Source organism: Prionailurus bengalensis, chromosome C1, assembly GCF_016509475.1.
Source record: "Prionailurus bengalensis isolate Pbe53 chromosome C1, Fcat_Pben_1.1_paternal_pri, whole genome shotgun sequence".
NCBI lineage: Eukaryota > Metazoa > Chordata > Mammalia > Carnivora > Felidae > Prionailurus > Prionailurus bengalensis.
The window spans coordinates 1,250,283-1,275,360 of NC_057345.1; the positions used below are offsets into that span (position 1 = coordinate 1,250,283).

At 64.9% G+C, this 25,078-nt stretch overlaps 1 protein-coding gene across 3 annotated transcripts in view; it reads left to right on the forward strand.

The window, feature by feature from the left end:
- The window catches only part of PLCH2 (phospholipase C eta 2), a 69,698-nt gene that overhangs the window by 33,437 nt on the left and 11,183 nt on the right, over positions 1-25,078 (forward strand). For 2 of the 3 annotated variants that reach the window (XM_043573584.1, XM_043573585.1), the window contains 10 exons: positions 8,311-8,457; positions 10,427-10,670; positions 10,814-10,943; positions 14,647-14,817; positions 17,032-17,125; positions 17,316-17,519; positions 17,749-17,869; positions 19,640-19,811; positions 20,205-20,312; positions 21,454-21,612. In XM_043573584.1, the coding sequence (XP_043429519.1) occupies positions 8,311-8,457; positions 10,427-10,670; positions 10,814-10,943; positions 14,647-14,817; positions 17,032-17,125; positions 17,316-17,519; positions 17,749-17,869; positions 19,640-19,811; positions 20,205-20,312; positions 21,454-21,612 (1,550 nt within the window). Of the gene's footprint in view, positions 1-6,232; positions 6,682-8,310; positions 8,458-10,426; positions 10,671-10,813; positions 10,944-14,646; positions 14,818-17,031; positions 17,126-17,315; positions 17,520-17,748; positions 17,870-19,639; positions 19,812-20,204; positions 20,313-21,453; positions 21,613-25,078 lie in introns of those variants that run through there. The other variant, XM_043573583.1, reaches the window with a different exon arrangement.

A 25,078-nucleotide genomic window follows, 5' to 3' on the forward strand; every position in this document is an offset into this window, starting at 1 on the left:
TGAAGACTCCAGGCTGGGGCCTCGGGTGCCGGACGATCGGGTGAAGAGAGGAGGGAGCTGTTCTCAGTCCCAGTGACTCGTGTTGGTCCTGGGTTCACAGTGATCGGGCCCTGGCCCCGGTCAGCTGAGCTGCTGACCTTTGGAAACTGCCTGTTGTTCAGGCCCCTGTGGTGGCACTGACCATGGGCCGGGTGTGAGCGGCCCCTCCTGCACCCCCTCCCAGGTCCACGGTGGGCATGTGGGGGGACGGAATCGAGGGAAGTCAGGGTGACGCTCAGGGAGGTCCCATCCCCAGCCACACGGGGACAAGATAGAGGGGACTTTAGGAAGTCAAGTTGGGAGAGCCCAGCTGCTTCCGGAGAGTCCTCAAGGTGCCTGAGGCCCCAGGGCTCTCGAGGAAGCTGCCCTGGCCGGCAGGAGCGGCGGGGCCCAGGGATCAGTCCACGGGCTCAGCCTTCTTCTGTTTCCTATTGCCTCCGTGGCTCCGTGCCCACTCTGCCGGCAGCCGTCCAGCCCCGCCAGCTGCCGCCTGCCTCCTGCGCAGGCCCAGGTGGGTGTGGGGTGGGGACGGCCGGTTCTGCCAGTGAAGGGAGGACCCCCAACCCCCCCCAACCTGCGGGAGTTTCCTCTCCTCCCAGCAGGCAGGCCCAGTCCATCTGGTGACTTTTCAGGAACATGCCCCCACCCCCAGAGCCGCTGGAAGTCTCTCTCTGCTTCTCCAGCCACTCCCGGGGGCTCCCGGGGGTAGGCCCATCAGACAAAGCCGACAAAGCTGGGCACCTGCCTCCAGGGAGGCCAGGCCGATGTGGCTGTGTGATGGCCGTCCTGCCCCCTCCCGGCCTCTGCTCAGCCAGTGCCTGGGAGATGAGGGCCGGGGTCTGGGACAGGAGCCCCCAGAGCCCATGAACCAGGGCACCTGTGAGAACAGGCTATAAATAGAGTCCTCTCCCCACACGACTGTCCAGTGTGATTAATGCCACTGCTGTGGCTGAGCTGGGGGCCACCAAGACAGGAGGAGGCAAAGGGAGAGCCACTGCGGGAAAGACCCTCACCGGTGTGAGCAGGCCCTGGGCTCTGCTGGGCAGGCAGAGGAAAGCAGGATATTGGGACCCCACCCTGTGTTGAAGACCCATGTCCCCGTGGTACCCAGCAGCCTCGGTGACAGTGTGGTGACCCATTGCATGGGAAGGGGTTTCTGCAGCGGGAGGGCACTGGGCACCGGATACCCACTGCTTCAGGAGCCTGGACAGCTGTGGAGTCCTGGCCCCTCACACCCTACCGGGTGACAGACAGAAAGTTCCCGCTGGCCTTCCCTCAGGGCTGGTCCTGGCAGGATCCTGTGTCACCGGCTAGGAATGGGCCAGGCTGCTGCCGTCCCCTGCCCAGAAGCGCAGGCACCCAGGGCCTCCGTGGGTGGCAGGTGCGGGCCCGGGCCCGGGGCTGGTCAGTCGGCGGGGGGGGCGGGACATCGCTGGCTGCCAGAGCCCGTCTCCACCCCATGGCACTCGGGAAAGGGTGGGGTGGCCTGAAGCAGCCCAGAGGGGCAGAGCAAAGTCTGGCTGGTCCACCCCCACGATGCCCTCGGGCCCCCTTGCTTTTGAGCCAGGTGATGCCGCGGGGCTAGGCCCCCCTGCCCACAAAACTCTCTCCTGGCTCTTGCTAGAAGGCTGAGCCTCTGGCCCCACGGCGAGGATGCTGCGGGAGGAGAAAGGCACATCCTGGCAGGTGGAGTGTCCAGCACGAAGCCCCATCCCCGGCTGCTCCCCTGTCCCCCGGCCCTCCCCCAGTCTTGTCTGGGGCCAGCCCCGGGCCTCGCTGGCCTGGCCAACCCCCCCCCCCCCGCCAGGGTCTGCTGCCCTCGTGCAGACCCTCGGGCCAGTCCTGGCTCCTGTGCCCCCTGGAGTCCTGCCTGGGGCGGGGAGGGGGGGCTTGAGGGAGCCGACTCGCACTCCCTGATAAAATAAAAATAGTTGGGAGGAGGCGCCCAGACGGGCAGGGGGAGGGGGGCGCGAGCTGCTTCTCAGACGTTTAAATAATCTCCGCCATATGTGTGTGGGCCTGTCCCTCCCTCCTGTGAGGCGCTGGCCAGGGGCCGGGCCGATCCCCCGTGGGTGCGCGCGGGAGCCCGGTGCAGCAGCTGGGGCCTGCTGACCTCTTCCTCTTCTTCTCCACCCAAGCACAGCCTGAGTGCCCGCTGTGTGCGGAACCGGCCCCGGTGGAGAGCAGAGATGCGGCTGGGGGCGACAGGCGGGGGCTGAGGACCCGTGAGGGCTGTGGCAGGGACAGGCCAGCGTCCACGCCAGTCGGGAGCCTCGGGCTCCGTGTGTCCAGCCGTTGCTGTCTGTTCTGAGTCAAGTGGACACGGAAGGGCTCCCTTGAAGATTCTTCGAAAAGGCAGAGGAATGTCGGAGGGGAGAGGGGCTGGCGGGGGGGGGGGGGTGCTGCCCAGCCTGGGACCCAGGGCCAGTGCCCTCAGGGAGAGGGGAGGAACGCGCCCCACACCCCGACCCCTCCGCTCATTTGCTCAGTGAAGGGGCAAGGGAGGGCCTGACCCGTGCGCACACCCATCGTGGACGGGGGGCCCGTGACACCTCAAGAGTGCCGGTGAGTGCGCGTGCTCGCACAGGGGAACCTCTGGGCATCGTTTGTGGGCTTTGTTGTGCTTTCCAGCCCTCCCAGGGAAGAGGCGGGGGTGCTGATCGCCCCTGGCCTCTTGCCCCCTCCCGTGTGAGGGCGGGCTCAGCCTCCGGTGTAAAAAAGAAAAAGCCACTGCTGGCCAGCTTCTGATGGCAAAGACGTTTCCCCCTTGGGGAAGCTGCCACCGTGTCCCATGGCCACTGGAGGAATCGAGGAGGGAGAGCCTGTGGGGCATCCTCTGACAGACAGGGAAACTGAGGCATGGAGACAGGCAGGCCGTCCGAGTCAGCGGTTCAGCCACGGTGCAGGGCCGAGCTGAGGAAGGTCATGGGGACCTTTCCTCTGGGGTGTCAGTGTGGGGGGAGCCCTCTCTGTGCCCTCGCCCCACCTGGGGGGGATGCCACCCGTTCATCTGTGCTGAGCGCGTCCAGGCGCCAGCCTCCTCGGGGACGGCAGCCGGAGGTGCCGGCACTGGCTGGCGGTGGCCAAGCCCTGGAGGCTGGACGGCCACCAGATGACCAGTGACGGCCATGCCGGGCGCTGACTCGTGTCATCTCGTGGGGCTGGCTTGGCGGCCTTGGCACCAGGGGCCCAGCCTGTGCTTCTGCTGTGGGCCAGTCCCGAATGGCACAGGGACAGAGCAGGACAGGACAGGGTGGTCCCTGCCCGGCGGTGCCCTGGGGGATCAGGCAGTGTGCAGATGAATGTGTGCGGTCTCGTCCGGAAGCCACAGGGCAGGCGGGAGGATGCTCAGAGGAGCAACTCAGGTCACAGGACTGAGGGCCAGGAGAGGTGTGTGGGGCAGGCGTGAGGAGGAAGGGGCTGGGGGGACCCATTGTGCCCCCTGGAGCCCTCCTGCCCCTTCCTGGCGAGGCTCCTGGCTGACCCGGGTGGGTCAAGTGTAGACTGGTTCCAGGCTCTGGAGGCCAAGTGTGGAGACTGAGCCCCCGCAGGGCTGGTGACACGTGGCTGCTCTGGCGGCCACATCTATGGGACTGTTGGGGCTGGAGGTGGGGACCGACCAGGGAGTGGACTCTGGCTGGGGTCAGGGTGCTGGGATGTCAGTCTCCCCCGGACGCTCTGGGCGGCTGGTGCTCGCAGGCCAGGCGGGGTGGTGGCGAGTGTCCTGGGTGCAGAGGGAGTGAGCCCATGGGTGGGGTGGGCTGGGCTCCTATCCCTCCCGGTGTTGGCCTGGGTCTGCTCCCACGCAGCACCTGGGGTGGGGGTTTTCTCCGGTCCTGGGACCTGTTCCCTTCTGTGACCCTGAAGGGGGGGGGGCTGGCTCCGGTGACCACCTGTGGACACGGGGGCCCGGCTCACGCGTTTGGGGACCTGGTCAATGGTAGGTGCCCCTGCTCTGTGCTTGGTTCTTCTGGGCTCTGCTGCCCCTCCCTTAGAGGCCTGGGGCTCAGCCCCTGTTGCGGAGGGTGGGAAGGGAGGAACCTTGCCCCCGCTTTGGGGGGCTGAGCCATTGGGGTTCGGGGCCTGTCCTGGGTTCAAGCCCAGCTTGGCAATCGCCTGGGGCATGGCCTTCGCAGGTACCCAGCATGCTCAGCGGCACTGTGGGGGCAACATGGTGTCCCCAGAGTCAGGAGCACCCCCCTCATGGTGTCCTCAGACCCTGGTCAGAGTGTCAGAGCTCAGGTGGGGGTCACCAGGGTCTTGCGGGCAACAGAGGGGCTTTGGTGGCAGAGCCCTGCATCAGGCTGGACTGATTGGACCGTCCTCCGCCGGGTCAGTGAGGACCACCCTGGGCTGGCTGAGGAGGACTCAGGGGTGCAGGGCCACTCAGTGTGGGCCCCCTCCTGGGCCCCCTGCCCAGGGAGATTAGGGCACCAGAGCCCCCCTGGCTGATGGCAGGAGACCATTGATTTGGGCTGAGAGTCCCGGGGCCTGACCCGAGGATGGCAGGGTGTGGCTGGCTCAGGGAGCTTTTGTCCGGGGGGAGGTGAGAAGACCCCAGAAAGGGGCCAGGCGTGGGGGAGGAAAGAGGCACAGGTGTGACCAGGTGTAACCTGGGTTTGAAGAGCCGCAGGCTTTGAGGCAGGAGGGGATGCCCCAGCGTCAGGGAGGGCCCGCCGATGGAATGGGGCCGTGACACAGGACCGGCAGGTGTGGCCTGGGGAGCCAGCCTCGGACCCGCCTCCCGGCCTCCTGCTCTGGTCCCTCTGCCCCGCTCCAGCTGCCCCCCGAACACACAGATGCTGTCAGGGCTCCGTAGCCGCGTCTCCTGGAGGAGACCCAGGACCCTTTCTCTTTCTAGAGGCTGGTGGCTTCCTAACCTGATTCCACATAGCACCGCCTCCTGAAGGGACTGACTCGGAGCCCCTCTGGCAAAGGCTCCTAACTGGGTTCTGGCATTTGGCTTTGAGTCGACTGCGTTGGCTCTGGTCAGGTGGGGCCCTGTTCCCTGTGGTCAGCCTGGGACGCCCATCACTAGCTCCTCATGGCCTGCCGCCTCCCCCGCCCCCCCGCTCCGACCTCGGACCGGGCTGTGCCCAGCTCTGTGGCCCAGGCCCCAGCCACTCGCCTCTGTGCTGGGGACAGAAGGGTGACAGCCCAGTGATGCCTGGGTAGGGGGCACGCGGGGGACCAGGGGCTTGGGGGCTCAGCGGCAGACGGGCTCCGAGGTCCTCGGGACCAGTCCTCGCGGCCGCTGGTCGGTGTGACCGTGAGGTGGGGTTCTGCCCCTCGGGCCTCGCACCCTGGGAGAGGGGGGCGTGCCACCGTCTGTCTGTCTTTGCCCAGCTCTCCTCCTCGTGTCCAGAGCTGCCCGCCCCAAAGGGCTGTCCTCGTCTGGGCCTTCGCTGGTGTGGCCGTGAGTGGGCGTGTCCGGTCAGCAGATGTGCAAGCAGATCCTCCCTGGGCCCGGCTCTCCCCCACCAGGCCGGGCCCACCAAGGGAGGGCAGCCTCTGGGGGCAGAGCTCGGCGACGAATGCGCCCAGGGCAGTGGGCCACCTCCCGGAGCTCTCTGCCCCAGGGGCTGGTCCTTGGGAGCTGAGGCGGCACAGCCGGGGGCCCGGAGCAGGATGAGGCGTCTGGGAGCACGGGACCCAGGCTTGGGGACCGGCAACTGTCCCTCCAGGGCTAGGAGTCGAAGCAGAAAGGGGCCCCCCATGTCCCAGGCCCTCCCCGGGCCAGACAGGCCTGGGCAGGCAGCCCGCCCAGCTCGGCTCCTGGTTGCGGTCCACGGAGGGCTGGACACTGAGGGTGGGGTTCTGCTGCTCCCGTCACCCCTCACCCCCACCCCGGGGACCACAGGAGCCCCTCAGAGCCCCTGGCAAGTACCAGGGACGTGGGCTTGGGAGCTGGCGATTCTGGGGCTCAGGCTGGGACAGAGAAGGGGCAGCAGGGAGGGCGGTGGGGGGACAGTGGACGGTCCCATGAGGACCGTCACCCCAGGCCTTACAGCGGTGTTCTTTGGGTCCTGGGGTGGCCTCTCTGTCTTGCCTGTTGTCGCTCAGCCGGGACGTGGGGGCTGCCCGCTGCCCTCCTGGTCTCCAGCTGGGAGTTCCCTTGGCCTAAATCCTCTGGCCAGCTGGGCTGGACCCGGGCTTGGATTAGCACAGGGGATTGGGCAGGGGGTGGGCGGGGCTTGCAGAGGCCCTGCGGCTGCCCTGCCCTCAGACTCTGGGACGCTGCTTCTTTGGGGATCCCTTCGTGGCCCTGGCGGATGGGCAGGCTGACCTGGGGGCCATCTAGGACGGCAGGTGACGGTTGGGCCAATGCCAGAGGGACCTGGGAGCAGCCCTGCGGGGGCCTCGCAAGGCTCTAAGCAGGAGGAGGAAGAGGAGGAAGAGAGAAGTTGGGCCCGTGGAGCCCCTGTGCCACCCGCCATTGCCTGACCTGCTGCTGAGGCGGGGTGGGGGACGCGGGCGTCCTTTGGCCTCCGAGAGCCACCCCTGGCCATCGTCCTAGCATGTCTGTCCCCAGGCCGTCTACCCCCAGCCGGACCGGGGGAACAGTGGCCTGCCTGGCAGAGGCCCTCCTCTGGGTCGGAGCGAGTGTAGCCGTGTCCCCGCCCTGGCAGCTAGGCCCGCTAGGTAAGGGGGCAGGCCTGGCCCTCCTCGGCGGGAGCCCCGCCCCAGAGCCACAGGGGCCAGGAGGGTGGGGGCTGCTTCTGGGCGTGCAAAAGGCCCCCCTCCTCCAAAGCAAACCTATGACCTCCTGCCCCTCGGGTCTCCCTCTGGGGGTCATGGGGCTCCCGCTGCACCCCCGGCCCACCTGTCTGACCCCAGGGCGCCAGGCAGGCAGCGGGGAGGGTGGGGGTTCGGGGATCAGGGGCAGGGCTGTGGTGGGCATGCTGGCTGGGCACTCAGGTGGCTATAAAACTTTTGCTGAGGGGTCCCTGGCACTTTGCAGGGGTGGGGGTGGCACCTTCAGCCGGGATGCGCTGGGGCTAGCGTGCTGGTGAGGGACGAGACCGCGCCTAGAGGGGGGCAGAATGCCCCTCACTGGTGTGAGACAGGGGTGGGGTGGAGGCCTGCCCGGCCGGTGATGGGAAGGTTGTGTCTGTTCTGGCTGGGCCGGCCCACGGAAGGCTCCACTTGGGACTGTGTCCCGCGCCCCTGGGGCCTGGTCTGGGTGCCCCTTCTGGAACCTGTTCTGGCCTCTGCGCCCGCCCCTCTCCCCCTGTCCTGCCTTATCCCTCCCCTCTTGGTGCCTGTGCACCAGCAGCCTCACCCGTGTCCTCATCACTCGGTGTCTCTGTGGAGCTCAGCCTCCCTGTGGGCCCTCCCACCACCACCTGGAGTGTGAGGAGTCCCACTGGCTGGTCTCCTCGGGTGGCATTGCCTCCAGGGGGTCCCTTAGTGGGTGGGTCATGTGGGGTGGGATTATCGATGCTGCAGCAGTCCTGGGCTTTCTGTAAGTAGGTGCGAAGGGCCCGGGGGGCTGGGGCTGACCCATCCCCCGCCTGGAGCCCCAGAGCCTGCAGCCTCTCCAGCCCTGGGGGGCTGCTGGCCTGGCTGGGACCCCCTCCCCTCAGGACCTGGGAGACGTGAGAGCTGCAGACAGGAGGCCAAGTGGACAGAGGAGGGGAAGGGAGGGCGGGGAGGGGTGCTGGGAGGAGGGTTTGTGTTCTGGAGCTGAAGCCTGGTGCTGCCTTGACCTCCCGGGGCCCCGCTCTGTGGCCTCTAGGGACAGACCCTCACCCTTCCTGCAGGGAGGAGGAGGAGGCCGGCTTTCCCCAGTGGCACCGGAAGCAGGTGCAGGCTCCCAGGTTAGACCACGGCCTGGCCACCCACAGAGGCCCTTGTGCACGGCAGCTCCTGAGCGTGGCCTCAGCCCCCACAGCCCCTCGTGTGTCATAGGCATTGGGGCAGGTCACGGCAGTCACTGGGGGTGGGATGGACACGGTGGCTGGAGTGAAGTGAAACCAAGCTGCAGAGGAACAGGGTCCTGCCTGGGACCCCGCCTGGCCCGGGGCAGTCGGGGAGGGTGGCCGTGGCCGGGGCTGGGTGGCTCGGTCTGTTTCTGAGCGTGGGCCTGTGGCCCGGGCCAGCGCCTGGGGGTTTGAACCCGCCCCCGCGGAGGGCCGGCGGGCGGGCGGGCGGACGGTCTCTGCACCCCTTGTGCTCGGGGTGGCGGGCGGTAGGGCTGGCCCGGCTCTCACGGCGCCCCGTCTGTCTTTGTGTCGGTTGTCTTCTGCCCGCCGTGTCCATGACGCCCAGTGGAGAGATGCATGAGCGCCATGCAGGCGGGGACCCAGATGGTGAAGCTCCGCGGCAGCTCCAAGGGCCTGGTCCGCTTCTACTTCCTGGACGAGCATCGCTCCTGCATCCGCTGGCGGCCCTCGCGCAAGAACGAGAAGGCCAAGAGTGAGCAGGCGGCCTTGGGGGCGGGGGAGCTGGGGGCGGCCTTGGGGGAAGCGGGCTGACCTGGGGGGCGGAGCTGGGAGCTGCCCTGGGGGGGAACGGGCGGCCACGAGGCAGCCGGGGAAGTCTCCAGGGGCCTCCGGGCCCGACACAGGCATCTGGTTGGCCTTGCAGTTTCGAGGTGATCTCTGGGCGTCAGGCGCGGAGGGATCAGGGCCTGTAGGACTGTGGGGACTGAGAGCCCATCTGGGATGGTCTGAGGAGCAAAAAAAAAGGCCCTTCCTTCAGTGTAGCCGGGTCTAGACCTGCCATGAACAGAGAGAGAGACCCTTGCGGGGCACATGGAGGGCAGGGCTTCAGTGCCACCTGTTAGCTCGGGCCACCTGGGGCATGAGGACTGGCATGGGGCGTGGGGGCTGCAGGGCCGCCCGGGGTAGGAGGGGGCCTGGGCTGGAGGGTTCTTGCAGGGGTGGAAGGGCGAGGTGGACGTCGGAGCAGGGCCTGTCAGGGACCAGGCTGGAGGCAGGAAGGGACACGTCAGGGTCCTCCCAGGCCCGGAGAGACCCAGCTGCACCAGGGCAGGGCCTCAGCCCCGCAGTTGCCAAGGGCACGGCTGCCGCCATGGGGCCTGGGAGCCTTGGCGCGGAGCCCCTGGGAGGCATCCTGGTGGTGGTGGAGGGGGGGTGGTGCGTGGGGCTGCCCTCTGGGCCCATGATGCTCAGATGGGGCCCCTCCTCTGGGCCCGGCACTGCTCCCCGTACTGGGCATCGTGTGGGAGCGGGTGATAAGGCAGGGGTGGGCAGGCCGGGACTGGGGGAGGCCGTGTGCGGTACTCAGACCTGACTCTAGCCTTGGAGGATCCTGAGGAGGGAGGAACGGGGGGCAGCTGTCCCCTGCCAGCACCCCCTAGTCTAGGGCCCGGGACCCCCGCCCCTGCCATGCACACGCATGCATGCAGGGAACTGAAGAAGAGAGGTGGGCAGGCCCCCCCCGCCCTGTAGGCGGGCTCTGTACTCCCGGGAGCTCAGGGGGTGGGAGCAGAGGACAGGAGGGACACCCCCCTCACTGCACGGACGAAGCCCCCCCTCCATCACAGCTCTGCCCAGGATAACTCCCAGAAGGGCACGAGTCTCCCCACCATCACTGCCCTGCCCAGGATAGCTCCCAGAAGGGCACGGAGCCCGCCAGGCAGGGCTGCAGGAGATGGGCGGGTGGTGTTGGGAGGTGGTGAGAGCTGGCAGGAGGGTGCGGTGGTCGGGGCCCAGCCCAGGGGGCCGGGCTCCCAGAGGGGATGCCTGTGCCCTGCACGGCTGGGAGGGGCCCTGCCGCCTGTGCAGGAACAGACCTGAGAACTCATCTCCTCGTGGTAATTCAGCTTTGGAACGGAGGCCCCGTGGAGCCCCGGGTGCTGTGGCCAGTAATGAAATCCTTGGTGGACCCGGAGCTGGTGCCCGCTGGGCAGGACCCCGCCGCACCCCGGCCCCGCGGCCTGCTGGAGCCAGAGCCTCCTAGGGAGGCGGCGCGGGATCGGGCCAGTCGCCCTGTCAGAGTGGAGACGCGAGCTGGCTGGAGCCTGACGGACAGAATTGGCCTGTCTGGGCTCCCTCAGCCTGCAGCCTCGGCTAGCGCAGAAGCCACGCGCCTGGGGTTGCTAACTAGGGGGAGGGGGCTGCCCCCGGGAGCACGAGCCTTTCTCACACCCCGGGGGAGTGGGGAGCAGCCCTCAGGGTCAGAGCAGAGCAGGGAGGGGTGGGCTCCCCAGCCTCGGCACATGTGTACTTTCTCTTTTCCCCACCCTGACGGTCCCTTGAAACACCCCTTCCCCGGCTCCCCCAGCCTCAGATGGGAAGGGGACCCACAAAGGTACCGGCCTTGTCTCTCGCGGGCCGAGCGGGGCAAGCTGCTGCGGCGGGCGGGGGCGCCAGCCCCTGGGGACAGGCTGTGACCGGCGGCCGCCCCTGCCTGCCCGCAGTCTCCATCGACTCCATCCAGGAGGTGAGTGAAGGGCGGCAGTCCGAGATTTTCCAGCGCTACCCAGACGGCAGCTTCGACCCCAACTGCTGCTTCAGCATCTATCACGGCAGCCACCGTGAGTCGCTGGACCTGGTCTCGCCCAGCGGGGACGAGGCGCGCACCTGGGTCACGGGCCTGCGCTACCTCATGGCCGGCATCAGCGACGAGGACAGCCTGGCCCGGCGCCAGCGCACTAGGGACCAATATCCTTGGTCTCGGGGGGGGGGGGGGGGGCGGGTCCCTGGGTGGGGCTCTCCCGCCCCTGGCCGGGTCACACGTTTGGGGGAGGGGAGGGGGGGCGCGCTGGGCCTGCTGGACCCGTGTTGGTCCCTGACTCGGCCCTAAAGTGGCTGAAGCAGACATTCGACGAGGCGGACAAGAACAGGGACGGCAGCCTGAGCATCGGCGAGGTCCTGCAGCTGCTGCACAAGCTGAACGTGAACTTGCCCCGGCAGAGGGTGAAGCAGATGTTCCAGGTGGGGTCCCCTGCCTCGGGCACCCCGGGCACAGGCTCTGTGGGGCTGAGGCTGCGTCCGGAGAGGAGGGGCCCTGCCCGAGCGGCGGGAAGTCCTGGGCGGGGTCTCTGGGCCCGCAGTCAGTGGGAGGCCAGGAAGCGGCTTGCCCCTCGCCCCGCGAGCCCTGCGTCTGCTGAGATGCCCCAAGTGGCCGCCTCTCTCTCTGCAGCTGTGCGGGGTCCTCCCTGGCAGCCCAGGTATTTGGGGCAGGTGTGGGTCCCTGAGGGAAACCACCCAAAGGAGGCTGCACCCCCTTTCCTCCACTCCCCCCCCGCCGACTCCCCAGCCTTGATGAGGCACGCCGGCCTGGCGGGGTCCAGGGTGCACACTGGCCCGTGTTGCGGCCTCAGGTCTGGCTCCCTGCCCCCTGCAGCCTCCCGGTTGCAACCACCCCGGTGTTAGAAGTTATGAAAATGCATCTGTCAGCTGGGAGGCGGCCTTTATTGTCTGTAATTAGTTTCTCTCTTTCCGGAACTCCTGCTGGAGCAGCGGGGAGGAAACGTGGCATCATTGGGTCCCGGTTTGTGGAGTTGATGGGCGAGCAGACCCAGGAGGAGGGCGCTCTCTCTCTCTGTCTCCCTCTGTCTCTCACCCGCGGGCACACACACACACACACACACACACATGCACACGCACAGAGCCAGCTGCTCCACCAGGCACGGCCCCCGGTGGCTTCACTTGTGCTCTCGCCATAGACAGCTGGTGGTTCTTGGCCAGAGCGGGGGTGGGGACCCCGCAGCTCAGAGCACAAGGGTCTGTGCATGAATGAAGGGGCGAGTGGGATGCTCTCGGGCTGCTGGTCAGGGACTAGGGGGGCTCACAGGACCCCTGCCCGGGCAGTGAGGAGCTGTCAGATGGCTCAGGCCTGAAGATCAGCCCCCTACCTGTACCCTGCCTACCCTACCTCCAGGGACAGCTCTGGGCTGAGAAGCCCTTCTGGAATGGTGAGGCTGTCAGGGGCCAGGCAGTAGGCTGGCTTAGAACTTGGGGTCCAGCTTGGCCGGTGAGGTGGGAGGAGAGGAGTGTACCCTCACAGAATGGGGTGAGCGCGCACAGAAAGGTCCAGTGCAAAGTCCTGGCTTGAAGATACACCACGCTGGGAGCTCTGGGGAGCCCATGCCCACCTGCCCCTCTTCTAGGGACACTGGGCCTCTCACGTGCTCTCTGGGCACAGGGGCTCCCCACAGAGCCCTCTGACCAGCCCTCGGCCTGGCTGTGTCTGGGCTCCAACCAGATCCCCTTGAGGAATCCCAGAGCAGTGGGGACAGACCCTGCGGCCTATCTGTGGGACCTGCAGGTGGGGCGGACTCCGGGTTGGCTCTGAGGGGGGAGTGAGCAACAGGGGTGGGAGACTGATGTTGGCCTAGAGCTGGGGACCCCAGGCCCTGGGTAGCTCAGACCCCAGCAGCCTTGTCCACGGTAGTCCCTGAGTGCCTGGGCCTCCCTGGCCATCTTTGCGGCCGACCTTGCGGGGCTCTGGACCCCAGAGAAGGAGGGCTGGCCTCCAGCCAGGCAGAGCAGCTCTGATAATTAGCATCAGTCCGGTGGTCGAGGAGTCTCTGTATTGTTTTCACCACCTGGAAGTGCCTGATCAAAGGAAAGATCTGTGTGGTGGGTAAAGAGCACCTTGAACATAGTTTCATTAAGTCTAAGATAACAGTGGAGTGCAGGCCCAGTGTGGGCCTCGGGCCGCAAAGCAGCTCCAGCCGAGCGTGCCTTCACCTGCTGCAGTCACGGTCTGTGGAAAGAGGGGCCGAGGAATTACATCGGGAGGCAATTCTGGGGCTCAGGGGCCGGGTCTGTCCTTAAGGGTTTCCCGAGGGCTTCATCCTCATAAAATATTCTCATTCACCCCGCGGGCTGGCAGCTGGACAGAGAGCAGGCAGCCACCCCGCGCTGGGCTCCCGGCTGGACCGCCCAGCACAGAACTTGGGGATGGGGGGAGGCCAAATCGCCCTGCGGGCTGGACACGCGACACACTGGGAATCTCTGCCTGGCTCCAGCCACACCCTGGGGAGGGCTGCTGGCCAGGCTCTGTCCTAGGGGGGTCCTTTGGTCTGTAGTGTGAGCCAGAGCCTGCAGCCAGAGCCTGGCTGAGCCTGCCGGCTCTCAGACCCAGGGCTGTCCTCAAACCGAGCTCCAGGAACAATGAGGTCTTTGTCTGGTGTCTTCTGGGCCCCTGCGCATGTGGCTCTAGGCTCTGGTCCTGTCCCAGCCTTGGCACAGACGCTGGGGTCCTGGGGTGGGATGCTGGGACCTTGCTGGGTGTCCACTTCAGTGCCGAGCCAGGACTGGCCTTCCCAAGAGCAGTACTCTCCCTGGGGACAGGGACACGGGGGTGGCTGTGGCCACTTGATTCTCTGGTGATGCTTCTGGTTCAGAGAGGGCCTCAGGGACGTGGCACCCACCCCCCAGCCACCCCAGATTGTGTCACCACATAAGGAAAGACTCCAGATGGCACTCAGAGCCGGAAGCGCTGCTGTCCATGGTGCTGACCCAATGTCAATGCCTGCTGTGCAGCCAACCTCCAGACAGGTCCTTCTCACACCCCACCCCCACCCCACCAGCCCTAAGAACTGGGGCTCTGGATCAGCACCTTCTACGGGACCTTTCTTGTCCATTCCCAGGGATCACCGTGGCCCCAGGGCACCTCAAGCTCCTCTGGGCAGCCTGGCCTCCAGTCGCTGGGTGCCCTTGTCCTCTGTGTCTGTCCCTGGCTTTGGCGTTTGGTGTTCCCAGGGTCTGACACTTCAGTAGATGCTCCCTGAGTAAGTGGGTTCATGAAGAAGTTCATGGTCTCACTGAGGTCTCGGTGGGTTTGCCCCCGGCGGTTCCTGCAGGAGTCGTGTGAGCTGCCCTGTCCGCAAGAGAAAGACAGTGGCCAGGTCCTCTCATCTCTGCTGTGGAGACTGAAGCCTGGACACTCCTGTGCACCCTGGGGCCTTGTGCTTTTCTAATCAATGGGCAGCAATTGTAATTACAGGCTCGCAGCCCAGGGTGGGCATTAACTCCAGGGTGGGGTGTTAGCTCCCAGAGTGCCGTGTTGATTCCAAAGTGAGGTGTTGACCCCCAGGATGGGATGTTGGCTTCCTGAATAGGGTGTTGGATCTCAGGGTAGAGTGTTGACTGCCAGGTGAGATGTTGGCTCCAGGGTGGGGTGTTGACTCTAGGGTAAGGTGTTAGCTCCAATGTAGGGTGTAGGCTCCCAGAGTGGGGTGTTGGCTCCAATGTGGGGTGCTGACTCCAGGGTAGGGTGTTGGCTCCACGGTGGGGTGTTGACTCTAGGGTAAGGTGTTAGCTCCAATGTAGGGTGTAGGCTCCCAGAGTGGGGTGTTGGCTCCAATGTGGGGTGTTGACTCCAGGGTAGGGTGTTGGCTCCCAGTTTAGAGTGTTGGTTCCCAGGAGGGGCATTAACTCCCATAGTGGGGTTTTGACCCCAATGTTGGATGTTGGCTCTCAATGTGGGGTGACTGTGCCAGGTGTAGGTGCAAGTTGACCATGAAAGACTGGGACTGGGAGGGCAGGGTCAGATCTGTGTGAAAGGATCGCTCAGTGGCTTCTTGGTGGGAGAGTTGGAGCGAGATCCCAGTAAGTTCACTGCTGCAAGGATCCCAGGGAGCTATCGGGGTGGGACACTGGGGGACCCAGAGGCTTTGGCTTGCAGGAGGCAGACACAGATGACCACCAGGGTACACTGAGCTTTGAGGAGTTCTGTGCCTTCTACAAGATGATGTCCACCCGCCGGGACCTCTATCTGCTCATGCTGACCTACAGCGACCACAAGGACTACCTGGATGCCGCTGACCTCCAGCGCTTCCTGGAGGTGGAGCAAAAGGTGAGGGGACGACAGCAGGAGCAGGGTCCTGGCGTACATGGCCTCACCTTTGGCTCCCAGGGCACTTGAACCAGTTCACTGTGACTGAGAATCCTTCAGTCTGGAAAGATGGGCCACAGCCTGACACTCAGGGTCCTCAAACCTGCCTCCACTTAGTGAACCTGCTTTGATTCCCATCATGGGCCATCCCGGCATATTTCAGGGTGTGTCCCATGGAGGCCCTGAGTGGGTGGCTCCTCGGTGGGCCTCTGAGCGGCTCAGCCATGACCACAGATACCCTGAGCCTCCTCGAGGGACCCTGCACTTGACCACAGCACCTTTAGCATGGAGCGCCTCATAGAACTGGGGTTCCATGACCCAACCTTCCCACCTGTTCCAGCCACGGGTCTGACTAGCTTGTACCCCCTGAGCCCCAGGCCCATTACCGCCACCTTTGACCCATTTGTCCAGCAGATGCCCAGATGCCTCCAAGTGCCAGGGGGGCTACCCACCCATTTCTCTTGACTCTAGGCCTTCTTGTCTATACCAAGAGGCCTACTGCTTCCTGGGCACTGCCCTGCTGACTGGGGGCCCAGTGTCTGGAGGCTTAGGGATGTGGGCCCCTCAACGTTGGCCCAGGCAGGGGCTGGATGTCACCTGCTGTGGTGGGCAGGAGGCTGGAAATCCATAGTGGGAGAGGGGAAGGCCAGTGTCCCCTGAGGAAAGAGTGTCCCCGTGGTGGGGCCCAGGCAGTGTATATCTCCCACCCTAAGGGCTGGTGGGAGGTGGCCGTGAGGACCAGCGTCCACACTTATAACTTCCTGGGATCCTCAGGGACCCAGTTTGGGGCAGAAAGTGGGAGGGGCAGTCAGACTTAGGTTAGAGGCCACGGGCAGAGGCTGCTGGGCAGGGCCGGGGGCTGGGTGGCTGGAGCAGCTGTGGCACCCAGGCTGGGTCTACACGTATCTATCTACCCAGGATTTCCCCCCACCCCCCACGGCTGTCCTGGGTTGGTGTCTGCCCCACCTTACCCCACGCGGCCGTCCTCGGGGCTGTGCTCCCAGGACCCCTCCCTGCTACTCACACAGTTTGCTGGGGTTCCATCCTCGTGGAAGTGTGCCTGCCTCCTCTCCTGTCCTCCTAGGGGAAGCCCTGGGGTCTGACCCAGGCAGGAGAGGCTGGCACCAGCCTGGCTGGATGCTGATGCCCCGGGCAACTCGCTCCCAGCCCAGCCACTGTGGGCAGCATTGGGATGAGGCCGTGGGTTCTCTGTCCCTGTTGCCGGTGTACGTGGGGGTGGAGGGTGGGAAAGTGGCCCTGTCTGGGAAGGGCAGTACTGACTCATTATTCCCTACCCTTTGCCCTAAGCTTTCCAGAAGCTTTTCCCTATATCTGGGGCCAAAGCTGTCCACCAGGTGGGTGGTTTGAGCCCGGACCCAGCCCCCAGACTCTGGGCCTCCCAAGGTCCACAACTACTCTGGGCTCTGACCCCATTTGTCCCACTTCCCCACTATCACTGATATCCCTCCCCCACCCCCACCTACACGGGACTTCCTAGAAGCCCTGCTGGTGAACTTGCTTCCGGGAACTGAGGGCTCTCGGCCTGGGCTGCATGGCAGGGCCCTGGGAGACCACTCAGCCTCTGACCAGGGCAGGGTGGCGGGGGTGGGGGGCGGCATCGATGCCCAGGGCCGCTTGGGCTCGGCTTCCGTGTGCAGCTTTCCCGAGAGGGATGTGGGTTAGGCAGCAGGAGGAGCCAGGTAGGGGAGGCTCCCCGTGCCCCTGGGGCTCCTCCAAGGTGGGACTGGTTCTCCTGCACCTTCTCACACATAGGGCTCCCTGCCAGGCCTGCCCTGGTCTACAGCTCTTGAGACCCCGACACGGTGGGAATGAGGGGTGGGCCAGCTGATGGGACCAAAGACCCCTCCCCTGTCTTTGGTCCCATCAAGGGACCTGTCCGACACAGCTCTTCCAAAGCCATGTGATCCACCAGTAGTCCTCCGGCCAGAGTCCCAAGTCTCACGACACTGAGGGTAGCCGGTGTGCCGCCCAGTCGGGAACACCCTGCGGCGCCCGAGCCTCCCCCTGACGCCCACCGTGGGCAGTCTTGATGCGACAATCAGAGGCAGCCTGGGAGGCAGCGGTGGTGCAGGAGGAGGAGCGGGGGGAGCTGCCTGAGGCTAGCCCGGGGCCAATGACGGGCTAGCCTGGGCTGAAGCCCCTACTCTGGCCTAGATGACGGGGGTGACCCTTGAGAGCTGCCGGGACATCATCGAGCAGTTTGAGCCCTGCCCAGAAAACAAGAGCAAGGCGGTGCTGGGCATTGACGGTGAGCGGGGCATCGCTGCGGTCCGGCTGTCCCGGCGGGCTGATGGGCAACCTGGGGGCCAGGACAAGTGGCCTGGGCAGAGAGTTTACGGTTCCACGTGGCGGGGGTGGGGGGCGGTCCTGAGATGAGCCCCATGGGGGGGGGGAGCTGGCACGCAGGCGCTAAGCACCCTCCCACGCTCCCCACGCAGGCTTCACCAACTACACTCGGAGCCCCGCCGGCGACATCTTCAACCCAGAGCACCACGGTGTGCACCAGGACATGACACGGCCACTGAGCCACTATTTCATCACCTCGTCCCACAACACCTACCTCGTGGGTGACCAGCTCATGTCCCAGTCCCGGGTGGACATGTACGCCTGGGTCCTGCAGGCCGGCTGCCGTTGTGTGGAGGGTGAGCGGCGGGGGCTGTGGGAGTCCGAGCCCCCCTTGGGCCCGGGGGCCTTGGGCTCCGGGGGTCTCTGAGCAGGGTGTCTGCCCTCCTTCCGGGCAGGGGCTGTGATAGGCCTCTCCTGGTGTTAATTGCTGAGCGAGAGGACTGACCCCAGTCAGTCCGCGAGCCGCGGGTCTCTGGGCATCGGCGGCCAAGCTCCTGGAGCTGACTGACGTCTGCCTTCCCTCAGTGGACTGCTGGGACGGGCCCGACGGGGAGCCCATTGTACACCATGGCTACACTCTGACCTCCAAGATTCTCTTCAAAGATGTCATCGAGACCATCAACAAATATGCTTTCGTCAAGAATGAGTGAGTGGCTGGGACGGCGGCGGGGGTGGGGGAGGGGCTCGTGCGGCCCTTCCTGCTACTCCCCCACATCCTTTCTTGGGGGCAGTGTTTGCAGAGGCCAAGGGGCTGATCTGGGGGTCCCTCGTTGAGGCTGAGGGTCAGGGAAGGGAGTGGAGCTGCAGCTCCGGGGAGAGGGAGGGCAGCGGGCGCAGGAAGGGGACAACGGATTGGCTGAGCAGGGTGCGTGTGCGAGCAGCCCCCGTCCACACACACTTGGCGACCCCTGCTGTCAGCCGCCCTCAGCCGTGGTGGCTCTGGCACTAATTACCCCCGAGAAGCTACTCTGCGTCCAAACTCAATTTGCTGTCACTCAGCTGTAGCTACAGACACCGTTGAACAGAATCCTATTTAGTTTCTGGAAATAGAAGACCGCTCCCCTGCCGCCCCCCCCCACCCCAGTCACCTTCAAGTCCTGGTTAAACAAGGCTCAGAGGTAAGGAAAGAGCTAATTTAATGAGGGAGGGGAAGAGAAGCCAGATTGATTGAGGACATAGAAATAGAGGGGCCCCTCCTGAAAGAGCTTGCCCGAGCTCTGTCTCGGGCTGTCAGGAGGGAGTGGGAGTGAGGAGTGGTGGCCTGGTGCCTAGACTTGCAGGTGAGAGAGGCATCTCAGGGTAGGGGGGCTGAGGCAGACAGATGTCCTGTAGCTGCCGAGGACCCAGGGACGTGCTAGGGTCCCAGGACGGGGCTTGCCTCTCATGTGCCAGAATAATCTTTGCAGACGTAGGGTTCTTCCCTAGGCCCTTGTGCCACAGGCTTCAGTCCCTTGCCTGAGAAGTGGGGAGAATACCTTCCCGCCGAGTTCTGTTTGCCCTCTCTGCACCACAGGACTCGCCCATCTCTTGCTCTGATTCACGCCATCTAGGTCTGGGTCACCTACATTTTCTAAAAGGATCGTGTTGCCTTTCGACAAAAATCCAAGTAAAATGTGCACCCGGTTAAAAAAATAAATCAAACAGGGGCACCTGGGTGGCCAGTCGGTTAAGTCCAACTTTGGCTCGGGTCATGATCTCACGGTTCGTGGGTTCAAGCCCCGTGTCGGGCTTCCTGCGCACAGAGCCCACGTTGGATCCTCTGTCTCCCTCTCCCTCTGCCCCTCCTCTACTCACGTTCTCTCTCCTCTCTCAAAAATAAATAAACGTTAAAAAAATTAATAAATAAATCAAACAACTGAGGAACGTGTAATGAAAATGCCCATGCTACACTCCCCATTCTGCACTATGAAGGTAATAACAATGTTCTACCAGATGGAATGTGCCAGGCTTATGTCTCCTTTTCTTATGGGGCCGATGTTGGGACCCCAGAGCCATTCACAGGACGGTGTCTCCAGTATCTAGGTCAACGAGATTATTTTTCTCAGTCTAGTCATTGTTCCATATTGCACCTGTTTAGTTCACATTATTTTTAAACCATGACTGGCTGACTTGCTTGCATGTTTCCTTTTGTTTTCCTGGAGTTTCTAATTGCCTTTGTTTTTTCTTATTGGGCTATGAATTGCATGCCTTCTTTACCTGTCCGTAACATCTCCCAGATCCTTTCTCACCCATGCAGTTGCTTTTCAAAGCCATCGATGCACACACCTACCTTCTCAGAGTGGCTGTCAGTTCCATCTATCCTGGCTGCTGGTGAAGGTCTCTTTTCATTCACTGGTGCAGGTGACTTGAGGTCTTACACATTTGGGGGCCTAGCCCTCCCCTGGCTTACTCTGCTCCTTCCACCTTGGGGCCACAGGTACCCAGTGATCCTGTCCATTGAGAACCACTGCAGTGTTATCCAACAAAAGAAGATGGCTCAGTATCTGACGGATATTCTTGGGGATAAGCTGGACTTGTCATCAGTGAGCGGTGAGGATGCCACCATGCTTCCTTCTCCGCAGATGCTCAAGGGCAAGATCCTGGTGAAGGTAAGCCCCTCCCTGCCCCTTCTAGGGCCAGCATCCTGCTGGGCCTCTGGCCTCTGATCTGTGACCAGGTGAGGGGCAGTTGCCCTGCTCTGGACAGTACAGGGCTCCACACCATCTGTGGCAGATTTGAGGAGTCAGGGTAGGCCCTGTGCCCAACCTGGCCTCGGTCTCCCTCCATGGTGGCCATTCAATCTAGGGACCTCTGTGTGCACACCCAGGCGTTTCCCTCCCACACTGCTGCTGCAAGGAAGTGCCAGACTGGCTTCTGCCCTGTGGCCTGAGGTCCACAAGCAAGCTTGAGAAAGGCTCCTTCCCTTTGCTGCTGCTCCTGTGGCTACTGGCCTCCCAGTACTTCCTGCAGAACCCCTCCCATGGTCCGCCACCTCCCCCCAGGGCAAGAAGCTCCCTGCCAACATCAGTGAGGATGCTGAGGAGGGCGAGGTGTCTGATGAAGACAGTGCAGACGAGATCGATGAGGATTGCAAACTCCTCAATGGGGATGTGAGTAGGGGCTGGGAGGCCCTTCCCTTCTTGGGGGGCGGGGGAGCCGCAGTCCTGAAGAGCAGGCTCACGGCCTTGCTGTGAGAAGGCAGTGGCTGAGAGAGGGACATCGGGCAGATGTGAGGGTGCTTTGCACGGCAGTTAGACAACTGGGCACACACTCAGCCGGGGTGGGGGGCCTTCCCTGCCTGCCCCTTCACCCAAGACGTGGCCCTGCACTCCCAGCTGGCAGAGGTGCTGGGGCTGGGGGCTGGCTGCACGGGAAGGGGGAGTGAAAAAGGGCTTGGCAGAGGGGGGCTGGGGGGACTCTGTAATTAGCATCTTTTCTCCTCTGGGCACTGTTCTAAGCCGCTGCTCCGAGGCGGGAAGGCATTATTTCTCCCTGAGGGGCCATCGGATGGGAAAATAATTGTGCAGGAGCATTCCCAGCCATGCTGGCTAATTGTTTGAGAAAGCCCCGAGGCAGCGGAATTCTCCGCGTGGATGTGCCCGCATATTTCTCTGGCTCCGGGTGACAGGGCACCCGTGTTCTCTGACACCTAGGGTGCACCCCTCCAGCCTGGGCTCCGGGGCACCCAGATGCCCACGGCCCAGGCGCTGCCCTGGAGGGGCCCGAGTTTGTTAGGGCTATGATGGGGGCTGCTTCGGACAGAGAGGGCACCTAGAGGCTATGCCCCGGGTGCTGGCGGCCGGGCCGCCCATCCCTGCCCCCTGCCCATCTCCTGAGGGACATCGTAGCCACTGGTGGGATCCCAGATCCCGAGCTGCTTCGGGCTCTTGGAGCCCAGCGTGGCCACCGGGCACACCGACTGCCTCCCCCACTGGCCAGACACCGGAATCCCTGGGGCGGCGGCGTGCAGCTAAAGGGGTGCAGGTGTTAAAATCTGAGAGGCCTGGTTCAGAGCTGTGGCCCTGGGGCAGATCGTAGGCCTGAGGTGCGCCCCAGGAGCTGGGAGGTGTGGGGGTAGGCAACGCAATGCGGGGGTGAGTGTGCGGCCAGGGGTGTGAGAAGCCAAGACGGGGTTCGGGCTCCCCGGCTCCAGCAGGCCCCCGCGGCCCTGCCCGAGACCCTGGGGGCTGTCACCGCTGCTGCCGTGGGGCTGGGGGCTGATGGCAAGGGGCGACCGTGTGGCTCTGGCAGGCCGCCACCAACCGGAAGCGTGTGGAAAACATCGCCAAGAGGAAACTGGATTCCCTCATGAAGGAGTCGAAGATTCGGGACTGTGAGGACGCAAACGACTTCACCGTGTCCACGCTGCCCCCGTCCGGGAAGCTTGGGCACAAGGCAGAGGGCAAAAAGGTGAGAGCCCGACGGCCGGTGACGTCAGCCTGCAGCCGGGTCAAGGGCCTGGAGCACGAGGTCTGTGCACACCGGTGCACATGTGTGTGCATACACACACGCCCCCGAATGCGTGCACACACCCGCACACACCTACGCGTGCACACGCACCTCTGCGCACACACCTGCACACACCTACTTGTGCACACGCACACCCGTGCATACCCCTAGTTACCTAGTTGTGCACACGCACGGCCGTGCACACACCTGCACACACCTACTCATGCACACACGCACCTCTGTGCACACACCTGCACAGACCTACTTGTGCGCGCACACACCTACATACCTAGTTGTGCACGCACCCACGCCCGTGCACACACCTACACACCTAGTTATGCACACCTGTGCACACACCTGCACACACAAGCCTGCGTGTGCACTCATACCTCTGCCCGCTGGCCCTGCTGCCTGCCGGCCTGCCTCTCGACCCCGGCTTCTCTAGGAGGTCACCTCAAGCTGTTTTGATTCTGATCATAAGGGACTTGCAGCCTTCCCTGTGTCACAGGGCGGCTGGCCAGGGTGAAGGGGTGGCCCCATTTGCGTGGCTGTTTCCTTGAGGTCCCCAGGGGAGCTGCCACCCCCCACCCCCCACCCCGGGGATTTGCAGCTCTTTGTGGAAGGGCACTTGAGCATTGCCTGGGGGCTGGAAGGCCAGGCACCTCCTGCTGAAGGGTCTTGTGAGTGACAGAGAGGGGCACACAGCGTCTCAGAGCCCAGACAGTCTCGGAGAGCTATCTAGCTGGTCCAGGCCTGGAGTCCCCGACAGCCTCACGGGGAAGCAGGGCTGGGCTCTTGGAGGTGTCTCATGGGGAGAATGGCGGGCGCGAAGCATGTGTTGGGGGGGCGCTAGGCCGGGTCGGTGAGGCTGAACAGTCTGGGGACCGGCTGGAGAGGGGCCGCGAACCTCGAAGTTCAGGTGCATCAGCTGAGAGGCTCAAGTGCAGATGATCCCCCAGGGGCTGTGGTGGGCAGCGCGGCTGGTTTGGGGCCGGGCGGGGTGTGGGTCAGCCCTACAGACCCTGTTTCACAGTGAGCAGGGCTGCAGGGCAGGTGGTGGAGGTGGTGTCTACCCGTTTGGAGAGAGCCCTGCCCTGTCCCCTGCCCCCTGCCCCCTGCCCCCTGCCCCCTGCCCCCTGCAGAGCTCACCACTGTCTGGGCCCCAGGGAAGGTGGGAAGGCAGGTGGGGGGCTGGGCTTCCCGGGCAGTGTGTTTAGATACAAGTGTCTGTCGCACCCACAGGGCACGTGGTACAGCCGGTGCCCCCGGACACTGGGGGTCCCTCTCTGTGCAGGTGGCCCCCACAGGTCCCATGCGGACAGGGCATTGCTTATTTCCAGTGCCCAGATTTCTAGGTGGGGGCTTGGGGACGTGCAGGATGGCAGCTTGGACCTGGGGAACTAATGTCCGTGTGACTTTTTGCATGAGGGGGAGCAGGTACTCAGGGAAAGCTTCCTGGAGGAGGAGAAGTTGTGGCAGCTTAGGCTGAGCTGCCAGGCGTGGAGCTTGGAGGGGGCGTCAGGGAGGACCCCCCGCCCCCAGCAGCATTAGGCCCTCCCGGCTGGGGCACGCGCAGGAGAGCAGTGGGGATGCAGGGCACAGAACTGTGTGTGGGGGGGGGGCTGGGCAGTGTGGTCATGCACCTGCTCCCACATGCCTCTCTGTCCCCTTTGCCGAGTGGCCAGAGGCTGTGGCCCCCGCTCCCTGGGAGGCAGTAGGCAGACGTAGGGTGGGCAGACTGGTGGGGAAGAAGCAGAGGGGCGAGGAGGGGACCCCCGTCTTCAGTGCCGGGTGCAAGTCTAATGGGCACGGGTGCTGGCCGAGGGCAGGCCTGATCTTCTGTGAGGGGGCCGGTCCCCTCGACATCCCGAGTGGCCAGGACTGGAGGTTCCTGCTCGGAAGGGCCCTGCAGCCCGCACTCCTCCACCTGCCTTCCCGGCGGCCCCGCCCACCAGGCCGAGCTCTCGTGTCGGGCGGTGTCAAGGGGCAGGAGCGGCCCCACTGCGGGCCCTCCGCTTCCCATGGCCTCCCTGAGGGTGGTGCTCAGGCCGGTGCTGTAACCTCTGCCAAGATTGGGGGTGCAGGGGCGCGGGCGTGCAGTGTTGCGGGCGTTAGGGTGTGCAGGGGTGAGGGGTGTGTGTGCAGAGGGTGTGGGTGTGCAGGTGTGTGGGGGTACAGGGGTGCTGGGTGTACGGGGGTTGTAGGTGCGTGGGTGTGCAAGGCGTGGGAGGGTGCGGTGTGGGGGGGGTGTGTGGTCATGTAGGTGTGTGGGAGCTGAGGGGGTGTGGATGTGTGGGTATGCAGGGGTGTGGGTGTTCAGGTGTGCAGGGTGTGGGGGAGCGCAGAGTGCTGGTGTTTGGGTGTGCGGTATGTATAGGTATGCAGGGGTGTGGAGTGCAAGTGTGTAGGGTATGTGCGGTGCGGGCATGCTGGGGTGCAGGGTGTGCAGGCATGCGGGACTGCAGGGTGTGTGGGTGTGCAGGGGTGCGGTGCACAGAGGTACAGGGTGTGCGGGTCCAGGGGTGCGGGGTGTGGGTGTGCAGGGGTGCGGTGCGTAGGGGCACAGGGTGTGCGGGGTAGGGGTGCAGAGGTGTGGGTGTGCAGGGGTGCGGTGCGCAGAGGTACAGGGGCGCGGGTGCGGGGGTGCCGCGTACGGGGGTGGGGTGGCGACAGCAGGTTCTGGCCGAGGCAGCGGCCCCTCTCCGGATGCTGGGCCAACCGGTGCCCCTCCCTGTTTGTGCGCAGATTCAGAGGCGCGTGTGCGCGGCATTTCAGGCCGTGTTTACAGAGCCGTGAAGCGCGTCGGCCTCAAGCGGTTGCATACGCCCGGCGTCTGGCTGCCGGCGCCTCTGCCCGCGGGCCGCGGAGCCATCAACTAGTCAGGAGGGACAGGGGCTGGTGTGGCCAGGCCAGGGGAGGGAGAGACACCTGTAAGCGCAGTCTGGGGCAGGGCTGACGCCCAGGGCCTCTGCTGCGGCGGGTCTGCGCCCCGGGGTCGGCACAAGCGCCTCCCGTGCCGCCCCCTGACCCTCGTTGGCACGAGTCGGGCAGACGCGGGTGGGAGCCGGGAGCCGGAGAGGCGCCTGTCCTGACTCCCCCCGGGCCAGGGCTTCTCCGTGGAGCAGGAGTGGGCAGGGGCAGGGCGGGGGCTGAAGCTCGGGGGTGGCTGCGGGCAGCGTCTTGGGCCGCACGCTCCTTTCCCGACGTGTGAGCCATGGTGCACGGCGCTCAGGTGGGGGGCCGAGGGCGCGGGCGCCACAGTGGGCTCTCTGCGGCATGAGGTCCCGTCCCCTGTGCCCCTGGGGTGGAGCTGACCCTCGTGTCCTCCCCCCTCGGGCCCAGTGGGGCCCAGCTTGAGCTCCTGACCAGGGGCCTTACTTGCCTCCTGGCCGAGAGGCCGGCGGTCCAGGCCGGGGCACGGTTGGCG